This window comes from Pelodiscus sinensis, chromosome 7, assembly GCF_052426305.1.
Source record: "Pelodiscus sinensis isolate ZL-2025 chromosome 7, ASM5242630v1, whole genome shotgun sequence".
Taxonomy (NCBI): domain Eukaryota; kingdom Metazoa; phylum Chordata; order Testudines; family Trionychidae; genus Pelodiscus; species Pelodiscus sinensis.
In genome coordinates this window covers 44,392,885-44,406,690 of record NC_143058.1, presented here as the reverse complement: position 1 = coordinate 44,406,690, position 13,806 = coordinate 44,392,885, and the positions used below count along the sequence as shown (strand labels likewise).

The 13,806-nt window shown below is 41.3% G+C and overlaps 1 protein-coding gene across 4 annotated transcripts in view; it reads right to left on the bottom strand.

The window, feature by feature from the left end:
• MAP3K20 (mitogen-activated protein kinase kinase kinase 20) overlaps positions 1-13,806 on the bottom strand; it is a 143,483-nt gene that overhangs the window by 94,144 nt on the left and 35,533 nt on the right. For all 4 annotated transcript variants that reach the window (XM_075933640.2, XM_075933639.2, XM_075933641.2 and 1 more), the window contains exon 3: positions 4,682-4,769. In XM_075933640.2, the coding sequence (XP_075789755.1) occupies positions 4,682-4,769 (88 nt within the window). The remainder of the gene's footprint in view (positions 1-4,681; positions 4,770-13,806) is intronic.

Sequence of the window (13,806 nt, the reverse complement as noted above, 5' to 3'; positions counted from 1 at the left end):
CCATCACTCCTGAAATCTTCTCGTAAATATCGATGTTTATATGGCTGGTGCACAGCAGTTCTTGCAGTCTCGACTTCCCATAAGCCACATCTAATAGCTCTACGCATCCACAAAATCTGCATGGTCATTTGGATGTACATAGCAAAAGCAAACTGCTAGGTGTGCCTGCCAAGGTAGGAAACTGGGGAAAAGGCTTTTCAAAATCATGTGGGAGTTTTAAAGGGAGAGGGAAGGGCTTCCAGCCTTCCTGACCCCTGGGCAGCAGAATGCCTTAATGCATATAATAGAACGAAACTTTTTGTTCAAACGTAGAAGTAATGACAGAAACTATTCTAAGACCCTGGGCACCAGCTTAATCATTGCTGTTGGTAGAATGGCTGGCAGCTATATTCTCCGAAGATTGGCAGTGCCTGTGACAGAGTGCTAGGAGCCTAGAGATGACTAAGCACTCTGGTCACTAAACAGTAGCTATTTCCCTCAGAGTGGATGTAATGGGGAGGGAATTGCTGCTCAATACCTTATTCAGGCAGAGGTTGATGAGCTAATGACAGCAAACAACCCATCTGCTGGGAAGAGTTAAGCAACAGAAAGGAAGTGAAAAGGGGTGGTTGGCCAGGGCCAGAGGGTAGACTGAGGATCTCACAATATTGAAGTTTTGCCTCTTCATCTCCAGAGAGTAGACTAACAGGGAAGATTACATCAACTTGTATGTTGCTGCATAAGGCACTGTACGTGAATTGGTGGAGGGGACCCAATGCATTACACACCGGTGCTTATAAACTCTGACATGGCCAAACTATTTGTGGTGATCCAGAAGGGAGCCTGCTACAGTGACCCTAACAAAATACAATAAGGTAACCAACCTGATACAAACTATCCCTAGAAGCTATTACATTACCAGACCAGATAAAGATATAGAGAAAAGAAAACAAGCACTCTAATGTCATCTACTATATATGAGAGATGAGCGTGTGTGTGTGTTTATTCACAAACTCCTTCTAAATGGTAAGAGCTAGAATTACCAAACTTGGTATACCAGTTCCTCCTATCATAACTTAAAGCAAGGTCAGAGTTTTGTTGTGCCAGGGCAATGGGATGTGCCTGGAATTCAATTGTTTCTCATAAAACTGAAAGGAAGGAGTCTGCTAGCAGTGATAGTCATGCCGTCGAATGACCACATGGGGGCAGCCATTCTGGGAAGAGAGGGGCCGGCTGGGGAAGAGGATCTGTCTGTTGCTGGCCACCGTACCTGCTGACCCCTACTACCCAAGGAAACTCCAGGGAGCCACTGTCTGGCTAGCACAGCCCCCAACGCCCATCACCCCAGTCAGTTTGGTTGGCAACCCCTCTCCCCAGCATAATCCCTGGCCCTGGTCCCCGCCTCCCCAAACCCAACCTCCTGCCCTGACTCCTGCACTTCCCACCCCCAGTCCTTACTCCTGCTTCCCCCCACATCTTGCCCTGACTTCTGCATCCATCTTACTCTGCCCTGAGCCCCCAACAAGGTCTTGAGCAATGCCAGGTAAATCCTCTAGTGTATATTAGAAAACAGAGGCTTATAATCTGAGCTATGTAACAAATGTAGTTAAACTAGAAGACTGAACAAATGGACTCTCAGACAGACAGACGGACAGATAGATGCACTAACTCTCTAAAATACAGAGTAGGTAACTTTAAAAGATACATGTTATTAAACTGTAGTTGTAGCTGAAGTTCTTTTATGTATATTTATCATTCTACTAAATAAACACCATCATTCACTTTGTTTCTAAATACAATATTATGTATCTGGCAATCTAGCATTATAAAGCAGCAAAATAGTTTTAGAAAACAAACTATATATAAAGTGGCACAGAAGAACTTAGCGTGTACACAGTACTTTGACCTGTACCTGAGGGATGGAAGGAGGGATAACAATTCAAACTGAAAACAAGAAGTCTCCCTTTGAAAGTAAATGGTAAGTTTGTTTGGAATCTCCACATGCAAGATCTTTCTGGCAAAGGAGGCCTCTGCAGGCCTTAAAGTGTCTTATAAAGATGCTGAAAGAGTATCATGTTGCTGCCCTGAAATTTTTTCAATTGAAACACAAGGTATTTCAGTCCATGATGTCACCATAGATCTTGTAGTATGTGCCTTAATACTTCACCTTACGCCTCATGTGACTCTATAATGTGTAACATGAGCCATCCATCCAGGAGAGATGCTCTGTGCACTTTGAGCAAAAGGAGCTAAACAAGAAGCCTGAAATTCTTTTGGATTCAGTGTGTGGGGTGAATCTGTAATGGCAGAGCTTTTCAGTATGGTGCAGTAGATTTGGACAGAATGATGGAAGTATCACTTCCTGTAAAGCATGGAAAGAGGATTTCATTTTTCATAAAACATGGATTTTGGAGTCCTTAAACCGGCCTTCAGTTAAGACACTACTTAGGATGACACATTATGCCTTGTCCATACTCTCCTGAACAGAATCCAAAATAGCAGGAATTTCCAGGGGGAATGTGCTTCTGTTATTTATCGAGCTAAACAGTGACCAGGTGAAGGAATAACCCCTTAGCATTGATTACTGTCCTCAAAAAGATCAAGATCTGTGCCCCTTAGAGGACAGGCCATATGTCCAGTGCATCTTTCTCAACTGCTGGCTCTCGAAAGCAGCCTGAAAATGGAAGAATGGTGGGGCCCTTGCGAAGGATGCCCAGTCTCAGCCAGGATCTTATCCAATTTCTTTCCAATAATTTGCAGGGCGGCTGTGAATTTGGATGAGCACAGGATTTGTTTGAAGTGAGTGTCTGCATTGTAGGTCAGATGTGGTGCCTTGCTGCTGAGCTGGACGCCATCCCAGGGCCCTGGCTGAGAACTCTGCTGCATTCATTGAACCATCTGTTGAGAAGGCCGTAGCTAAGGTTGTTTTAAGGGTAAATCTGAAGTCAGGCTTGTCCTTGTCATCCTGGACAGGACACTGTGGCTTCCACAAAGCAGGCAGAGGGTAGAGATGCCCAGAAAGCAAAAATAGCCTCAAATTCCCTACTGAGGGTGCCTCTAACTTCCTGTCACTTAGGTCTTTGGGAAAGAAATCTCCTTTGGATGGGCTTATCATACCTTTTGATAATGATGCCACAATAGCATATACCTTTGGTATTTCTGCAAAGGCATTTTGGCCGTTGCTCCTGACAGTATCTAAGTGTATGCCTGTTTATGTGCTTTCACTTGCCAGAGTGTTCCCATTCTTCTCCAATCACGTCCACAAACAAAGGAGTCAGCAGGATTGGACTGTCCAGTATTTCTTTTTAAACTTTTCATCTAAAGTGGTTCTCAACCAGGGGTCTGCATACTGCAGGGGTCTTTTGGGGGAGGGGATACATCAAGTTATGTAGATATCTGCATAATTTTACAAGTTACATAAAAAGCACTTGTGAAGTCAATTTAAAACAACTCTAAAATGAACTGAAATAGAACAGGCCAAGGAAATGGTCAGGAATAAAGCAAATCGCCTATAGCTGCTATTATATAGTATCTAGCAGCAAAGTGTAGAGAGCAATATATAAAGGCAAAACTTCTAGTGGCAAACTGGAGAAGGGAGCAGGGCCACCTCAGGCTGTGTTGCAATGTGGCACCACCTCCCGAACTGCAGAGATAATAGCTCAGACATTTCAGAACTGGGGAAGATGCTGGGTTACAGAAATAAAATAAACTTGAATAACTCACTTAAAGGATAAGAGAGAGTCATGAATACCCAGTTGAGTACATTTATTAAAATATCCTTGCGGTTAAAAGACTGTCAAGAAATTCAGTTCATGGCTTGTAAAAATAATTGGTTTGGTTCTTGTCATCATTTCCATACTTGCTTTCAAAATGTCAAAACGTATTAAAAATTCATCGGTGACTAAAACTGGCTATACATTATGTTAACTTGCAGGCAGGATACAGTAAGCCAGCAAAATGTAGACCATGCAGGAAGCCTTCTGTGGTAACAGAACAGAAAAGAAAAGGGCTCAATTTGGGGGCTTACAATGCTAATATATCAGGTCTATATGACAGGAAAATCTGTGATGAATTGAAACTGAGTATACACTGTGGAATTTATTTATGCAAAGTGAAGAGAGAAAAAGATGGAGACCTCCATTTGAGAAGTACCTAGTCTAAGGTGTCTACGCTTTGGCACCGATACCCACCTAGCTTTATAATCCCATAGTTATGGTGGAATAACCCCATAGAGTAGGGTTTTTTTTCCACTAGTGTAAGAACATCATCTCCCCAAACAACAGAAGCTAGGTCAATGGAAGCAGTCTTCCTTCAACTTAGCTGGATCTGCACTGAGGGTTTTAGCGATAGCACTTAGGGTTGTGGATTTTTCTGTTGTAGCTGTATGTCCCTCTAAATTTTAAGTGCAGATCAGGTCCTACCTGAGAAACTGCCAACACAATGTGGGTGCAGGCACTGTGACCAATTAGGTATTGTAAGTCGTAAGTGCACCCAGACAGAATTTCGGTAATGACTATACTACCTTTAATCACAGGTAGAAATAGAAACACCTTTTCCAGTTAGATAGAAATAGTTTATTTAAGACTTTTTGCCATACACTTACAGCTGCAAAACAAAAGCATACAGGTCACAGTATGAGTTAGGACCTAGCAATGTTAGACCTTCTGTATTATACAGAAAGAGTCAAAGGAAGAGTCCTCACCTGTAACTATGCCATAGTTAGGAGGTTCAAGAACGGCTCCATAGAACTGAATGATGTTTTTGTGACTGAGCACACTGAGTATTTCTGCCTGTTCAAAAAACAAAAGAAAAAGTTAGAGAATTAATAACAAAATGTATTTGCTGCAATAATATACATCAGGCTTTGGGTACCAACTACACACATATATGAATCAAAAAAGTAATATCCACTTGTGGTATTCTCCTTAGAAAACCAGGTGAGAGTGTGGGAGATGCAGAGCTCTCAGCACCTTCAGGCCACCACTTAAAGTGCCTAAATAGGGATTTAGGAGACTCGGGTTTTTTGGAAAATCTTGGTTAAAATAAAAAGATTTTGGAACTTTTTGTTTGCTTGTTTTGGTTTTACAACGATGAGTTTAATTTTTGGACCTCTCAACATGTGCAGCTGTATACAGATTGAATCTCTCTAGATTGGCACCTTGTGAGGTTCCAGAGCTTGTGCTCCTGCCCCTGCCTGGGTCCTGAAGTCTACTTTGCAATGAAACAGGCCCATAGCACGCATGGGCCAGCCATGGCTAAATGCAGCATAAACATACTCCAAGAATCTAACTTAAACCATTAAATCGGATATGTAGAGCGTATATTTATAATGTAGTAATAAACCTATTGCTACTTTGGTCCTGTTCAGGCAGTTACAGGCATTTAATGCATTTTCTTCTTGATTGTATGCTGCTGTTAATCTCTTGATTAAGATGTAACTGATGCAAGTACAAGCTTGTATCTAGGATTTGGTAAAGCTACTATTAATCTTCCATAAAACCTCCCAAATTAGGAGGTCATAAAAACATCTCCTACTAAAGACAATTACTGCTAAAGAGAAATCTTTTCTGAACCTCTTTTTAAATCTCTGTGCTCTGGAGATTCCAGCCAGTTCCTTTCACTTCTTGCTCATTTCGGTGGCTGCAAATCAGCTGTGGATTACATTAGCCAAACTGCAGTGAGACCCAAGAAAACAGCCAGTCATCCTTATCAATGCAGTTTTCCTTTGACATTTTTTCTCCTCTTCTGATATGGATGTTCAATATTCTAAGTAAAAACTTGTTGTCGCTAGTTCACTAAATAGCTAAGGACCAGATTTTCAAAGTTATTTAGTTGCCCGAACATATATAGGTGCCTAGTGGGATTTTCAGAAGCATTTAGGCACTTAAGCAGCCCGGGGAATTTTTATATCTGCAACTTTAGGAAACTGACTCCTTTGGAAAATTGGCCCTAACTAGCTCAGGCATACAAGTTTCATATTGGGAAGACACTTAATATATTTCACTCAGTTTACATGGGCACCAGTTTCTTTAGCAAAGCTCTAGTGATACACAAAGGCTGTGTCTAGACTGGCATGATTTTGCAGAAATACTTTTAACGGAAAAGTTTTTCCGTTAAAAGTATTTCCACAAAGAGCATCTAGATTGGCACAGATGCTTTTGCGCAAAAAGTGCTTTTGCGCAAAAGCATCTATGCCCAGTATAGACGCACTTTTGTGCAAGAAAGCTCTGATGGCCATTTTAGCCATCGGGTTTTCTTGCACAAAAAATTAAGGTGCCTGTCTACACTGGCCCTCTTGCGCAAGTGGGCTTATCCCTGAGCGGGAGCATCAAAGTATTTGCGCAAGAAGCACTGAATTCTTACATTAGAACGTCAGCGCTCTTGTGCAAATTCAAACGGCCAGTGTAGACAGCTGGCAAGTTTTTGCGCAAAATCTTGCCAGTCTAGATGCACCCAAAGAGTTTTCTGTTGATTCTTATCTCTTGTGAGAAAACTAAATTCTTTCTGTTTTCACTATCACGAGTTGTGAACAACAAATTGACATTGAGGAAGTAGAAAAGCACATCCAAACATGTAAATGCTACAGCCTGGACACATTGTTGCACACATGCAAAATAACCACAAGTGGCATCTAATTTATTGATGGCACTGCACTGTCACAGGACAATAGCAGTGCCCTTGGCTAGTCCCAGGGCAATAGCAATCATCACATCACATTACAAACCACTCATCATACAATATTCTACACCAACAGTTCTGGATGATCCTGAGTACTTGCTGACCTCTTCTTCTAAGACTTATGCTATATGGCTGTGTCTAGATTACATCCCTCTTTCAACAGAGGGATGTAAATAAGACACTTCGAAATTGCAAATGAAGCCAGGAGTTGAACCTCCTGTTCTTCATTTGCATAATCACATAATGGAGCTCTTTCAAAAAAGCGCTATTTTGAAAGTAAAACCGCAGTATAGATGCGGTTCTTTCGAAATGAGAAGGCTTTTTTGAAAGATCCTGTAAGTTGCTGAACTGCAGCTTTTCCCATGTGCAGATAAAGACTTAAAGTTGGATTGTGAATTCCATTAAAAATAGACACGAGAAGAATTTCTGGGTAATATTTTTATCCTTTGGACAGACAACCTAAACTCCCTTATAGATTTCCTCCACAACTTCAACATCCACCACGCATCTATGAAGCTCTCTCTAACTAACATCAACTTCCTGGACACCACTATTGGCTTCAACAATGGAACCATGCAAACAACTATAAACAAGAAACCCACAGCTCACTATACTTCCCTTCGCAAATCTAGTAATCACCCAAAACACACAAATCTGTTATCTTCAGCCAGGCTCTCAGCTATCACAGCATATGCTCCAAGGAGAAAGTCTCAAATACATGCCTAAACACACTTCAAACTGCTTTCGCTAACGAGGACACTCCACCAGAGAAGTAAATCACACTATGAAATGGGCCATCCAAATATTCCAAGAGAACCAATTTCAGTACAGGAAAAAACCCTTCCAGCTGCACAGCCTTCCTTGTCATCTACCATCTCACACCAGAATCCACATGATATTTAAACTATTACAATCCATACTCAATAGAGACCACATCCCGAAAGAAATCTTTCCTAAGCCTCCTCTCTGGTTTTCATAGGACCTCCCAGTCTCTCTAAGATCCTCATCAGAGGCAAGCTCCCCACAGACCAGGATCCACTAACTTAAAATAGCACAAGACCATGCCAGAACAACAGATGCATAACCCGCAGACATACTTACATCGCACTTTGATCAATACCCCCCACAACACACCTTTAAGATCCTGGGTCCTAGACATGCCTATCACATGTGGGATCCCTCATCCAGTGCACTAAATGCCACAACAACAACTGTTTGGGTGAAACCAATCACTACACTCTCCAATGAACTCTCACACAGAAAAATTATATGAGATAAAACCATCGTATCACTGTGGGTGAACACTTTTCACAAAATGAATATTCCATATTGGACTTCTCAGTTCTCATCCTCAAAAGTAACCTGCTCACTTTCGAAAAATGAGCCAGGGATCCAGAGCCGGCCCACAACATTTTGGCACCTGAGGTGGGGAGCTCAAATGACACCCCCAGCTCCCTCACTTGGGCCAAAACTTTGAAAGGTTTCAATTCTGCCTTCTTCCTGTTCTACTCTTCTCATGGTACTATTTCGCTACCTACATATGCACCAGCAGCAGACATAATTTTCTACACTCTGGGTCCTAGTGTCGTCCTCCCCCCCCCAACACACAATCTAGCACCTGAAGCGGCCACCTCAGTTCGCCTCATGGTAAGGCCAGCCCTGCAGAGATCTTAAATTTATGAGGAGTGGCCAAACTTACTGACCCTCCAAGCCATATATGACAGTCTTCAGAAGTTTGAGGGCTAGGTGCATCTGCTGGGCAGGGGTGGATGAGAGTTTTGGAGGGCCCAACGCGGCACAATTTCGCGGGGCCCCTCTCGCCTCTCACCGGGTGTCTCCTCTCTCACCTGTGTTGTGCAGCATTTCAGCATGCTGCGCATGCGCTCCTACACCGTGCAGTGCGCGGCGCCGGGGAATTTAAAGTGCGGTATCCCGCTGGGCCAGTCCTCCCCCGAGCAAAGGGCCCGTGGCAGCCGCCCCGCTTGCCCTGCCCTATATCCACTGCTGCTGCTGGGGCTCGGGACTTCTGCCCTGCCAGGATTCAGGGCTTCAGACTCCTCCTGCCCTGAATCCCAGCAAGTGCCTCTCACGGGGTGGAATCCCTGAACTCTCACACACATATGAATGTAAGGGTGTTAAATGTGCTTTCACCTGAGCGGTCCCTTAGCATGCGTGTTAACCACTTACCATAAAAAGTCTGCTCTGCCTTGTATTTAGCGGTGATACTCTCAGCACATTTCCCACACCTGAAGAAGACTCTGTGTAGGTCAAAAGCTTATCTTTTCACAACAGAAGTTGGTCCAATGAAAGATTACCTCACCCACCTTGCCTCTCTACAATGATGTTGGTCAAACACCTCCCCCACACCCGCCCCCCCAAAAAAAACCTATGCAAGACTTGGATCTAAAAAATCCAAGTGATTCCATATGAAAATTACCTATCACCACTTATTATTCCAGCTGTCTTGGAGGGGAGAGCTGGGGGTTGCAGAATACATACAGTGCATATTTCCCCCACCCTCTGTCTGAGCATGCTGCTCCAGATCAAATTTAAAAATTAATAGTGAGTCTTGTTAGACCACCAGGCCAACCAGCAGCCAACCAACTTTGTTGTTAATAAATCAGTTAATTGCACAGCATGAGGCACCTTCACTCTATGCAAAATTACAGGGTTAGAAATGTTTAGCTACTCCAGAAATCTGATTAGCAGAACATCCCTAAGTGTTTTCTAATATTTATTAATGTATTGTGCAATAGAGTTTGATTATTTATGTTTCTGTAAATAAATGATTGCTGCGCTTATCATGGAAATTTTCAGAATCAGTTAGAAGAATTTAAAGCAGACTTAACAATGATTTAGTTCCAAAGTCTTGCAGAGTTTAAACTCCAACATATTCCTGTGAGAGTTTAAATATAAGCTGTTCCCATGATGTTCTACACTGTAAGAATGGTCAGTTTGGATAACAGTGTCAATGTTTAATTAAAACTACTCTATATACCAATACTAAATAAAATACAAGTTGCTGATAAAAGATTTTGGGTTAAACCTTTGTGTGTTGAGTGCTGAAAGAATGGTTGGCCCTCAAACACAGAGAAAACAGATTCCCACAACATTAAGGAGATTGATATCTAAAATTACAACACAAACACAAAGTGCTAGAGGAGACTAAAAGATGGAACATAAAATTGAGTAGAGTTCAGGGGCAGGTGTTGTTTTGCTTTAACTTACCACTTGTTTGATGAAATACTGGGTCAAAATAAATTTGGTAATTCTTTTTTTGCACACTTTTTATCTAAATATTAACAAAAATAGCTTCACCCCTGTAGTCCATGCTAGAGCTCCCATATATTTCAAAAGAAGCAGAAACTGGTCCTTACCAACTATTATGTTAATGACATTGTTATTGCTGTTGTTTGTAAAGTTAAACTGATTATAATGCTTAATAAGTTATTTATATTTCCTGTTCATTCTCAAATGTGCATAAGTTAATTAACATTAAGACCACAGTCACGCAATATTTCAAGGGTTAGCATTTACATTCTATTACTTGTCATGAAGTTTCCTGTTACTCACTCCCCTATAATATGCAGTAAATTGAAGGATTTTTAAAAATAGGCTGGAATTACAACAACAAAAATCTTAAAAATAATCATGTAACAATGATAGGTAGTTGCTAAACTGTTTGAACACTAACATGAAAATCAAATGTGGAATACAACCTCCATTGGTTTTTTAGACCCTGCTAGAATACCATTTGTATATTTTCTCATAAACTTTTATAAAGAAGGGGTCAATAGTCTTCATGCCCCAGAGATCCCAAGCAGGACCAGAAAAACTATTATCCAGCAGAAGCCAATTATTGTCCAATAAAGGACATGTTTGTTAAACTCATTAAATCTTCTTTCATATTAGCAAAGTAGGATGAAAAACACATGATGCACAGCGCAGTCAAAAGACTTTGATGCATAAGGAACATTCAGTGACGACTTTTAACAGCAAGTAAATTAGCAGAGTTATCTGCTCTGATGAGAACTGTGCTCTCTCCGATATACATCTCATGACTGATTTCAAATTGCAATTAAATTCTAAGAGTCCTGCTTGCATACTGACTTAAAGCTGGAGGGGAAGAAAGTTGATTTGGTTTATATTCATTTAGGGGATTATCTGTCCCAATTTAACTTTCCAAAGCCCATCTGAAAGAGATACAATTTTAAGACACTGAAATCATCTAGTTTCTAGTAGAGGTGATTCACATATTCAGTATTATGCTAGCACTGATTCACCAGTCACACAAAGAAAATAAAAGTTAAATCACATTATTGATTTAAGCATTGTTAGTGCTTTAGGTTTTTTTAAAAAAATCTTACTCTCTTGGGTACTTTTACAAAGACGTTCAAAAATGTCCTTAAAAAGTTAGGGGTTGGAAGCATGTTTTAGCAATATCCATCTCACACCCAAAACAATAGTTACTGAAATTCTGTACCTTTTAAAAAAAGCTCCATTGGCTATAACGTTTGGAAATGAAAAATCATGGGATCCAGCCAGGTTCCCGTGCAATGGAAGATTATATATTATTATCCTGCCTGTTTTATGAACACTACCCCAACCCACTTTTCTTTTGTAGTATAAATATGTTAGTGGTCACTTAATTGTATATATTGTATATTGTTTAGTAAAAAATCTAAAAAAGAAATATAGCTCCAAAATATCTCAGTTCTATAATTTAGTGTAAAGTGTTGTATGAGTGGAGGAGGTGTTATAAAATGTAATAATTATCTGTTGTTTATAGGTTTATGCAATTGCATGTAGCTCTTGCAAGTTTATATTTTAGCTTGTATTAATTGTAATCTGTAGCAGCAAGCATGTATATTTGTTGTAATATTATTTTGGAAATGGATCCACTGAACAGGAACTGGGTTCTTATGATACTCTATCATTTGTTATTTTGAGCTTTGCATATCATTTTGCAGTTTTCAGGGCAACTTTAAAGCTATTGTATTATAAACAAAATCCACGGATCTTTAGAATATGGAGGACTTCTCTGTCAGAACACCACAATTTTAAAAGACTATTGAGTTACAAAAATTAGATTAGAGAGAGATTTGGCATATCAGAAGTTCCTGAGGGTGAGTCTACGCAGTCGGGATATGAACGACTAGTCGACTATCCGATAAGCAATTGCTTATCGGATAGTCGACATGCAAGTCAACTAATCGCTTCCCCCCCTTCCTGCTTCTATCAGAAAGAGGCAGCAAGGGGGGTGGGTAGAGGTGCTTCAAAGCTGCAGTGCTGTGTGGAGCCTGGGGTCTGCCACTTTGAAATGCCGCATGCAGTCCAGGGCCAGATGAGAGTCCCCAGCTAGCACTGGGGTGCACACGGCATTTCAAAGCGACAGCGCTGCGTGGAGCCCAGGGATAGCGGGGGGCACTTTATGCATGTAAGCAGGATGTGCAGGAACGCTTCCATTACAGCTAGCTGGAATGGGAGAGAAATCCTGGTTGTGTCTATGTAAATACAGTTTGCTCCTGCTTTGCTTAGATGTGTTAGATATTCAGCAGATGGAGTGCTGTTTTGTTCATTGAAATCAATTGAATTTGTGATCCCACCCCAGCTATGTTTGCATGAAATACAGGGATAGCTAAAATATGGTAACCGGTGTTTGTAATTTTATGGGGATACAGAAAACTAGGACTGTGCTAAATTGTTCCAAATGCAAGGGCTTTCAGCGGAAAGAATCTTGCTAATACAGGGGCTCTATCAGAGGGAAGGGGTAAGGGAAGGTTATTCTGGTCTGGAGGTTGTATGGCTTCCCCTGCCTGGTCTTGTTTAACTACCTCCCCTCCGTCTCCCCGCCCCCCCCCCCGCCCCCCCGCGCTTCAAAGAACAGAGCTAAATAGGTGCTCCCTTTCTTTTGCTAATAGTGCTGGAATTGTGTTTTTCTATCCTGCTTGCTAAGAGCTGAAGTAACTGGGAGGTGAAATCATTTGAGACTGATGGCCAGAAGTCATAGCCATGAGGTGGATAGCAGCGGATGGTGACTGGGAGCCAAGAGGTCAGTGGTGGAGAGATGCAGTGAGTGGTCAGCAGAGCAGTGGTGGTGTGACGAGTGGTGAGTAGTGTGGTGGCAGAGAGGGGAGACAAATGGCCAACAAGGCGGCGGTGAACAGCAGCGAGCAGGTAGACGGTAAGTGACCAGCGAAGTGAGTAAGGTGCCTCTTTACTAGCCTCCTCCCCAACTCAGGGTGGGAAGTTAACTCTGCCAATGCATCTCTGAAGTCTGGGTCAGCCCTGACCAAGGGCAGCAACTGTGAGTAGAGTGAAGAGGAGGGCTGGGCATTTGAAGGGGACATTCAAATTGTTGGACTTAAGAACCTGATAAAAAAAGGACATTACCCAACCTATCTTGGGTAGAACTTTTATTCATGGTTTTCATTTATGAACCCTGTTTGTGGTGTTTTCCCAAATTAATGGCAAGTTACTTCCCTCTCTTTTATTAAGTTTCTTTTTTATGCTCAGACTCTGCTTGCGAGTGAAGAAACATTGCCTCTCAGAAGTGCCCAGGGGTGATGTGTGAATTACCCAAGTTACTGAGTGGGGGTTTGAATCAGTTCTATGTTGGATAGATGGAGAGGTATCCCTAGATTTTGAAACTGGCCCTGGCTGCTGCTGACTCTACCTGGCAGAAGCGTTACATGCATAACATTATTATAGCAGCCTCGATAAAAAAAAAAAGTCTGAAATCTACCTTTTCAGATACAAATACACTGACATCTGTTAACACATGGAACTGACATAACAGATGAACGTTTCATTTTCCCATGGATTTCAATAAGAAAAACACTGAAGCCCTGACAAATCCCATAGGAGCATTACATTATTCAGTGTACAGCATGGAGCCATATAAAAATTTTATACTAACACACTTGACTGAAATCTGCAAGGAATATTTGGGTTTTGTTATGGTTACTGACTTTCTATTTGTTTGCAAGAGCAAAATCATTTAAAAGATAAAGATACTGTGTATTTGTAAGGAAACAGATGTACGATTTTAGAAACTAGTCATATTTTGTGGATTTTATTGGAAAATACAAACTTTAGTATTTGGGATTAGTTAAAAATGAAAACTGTCTCAAACTGCATAGTAACACT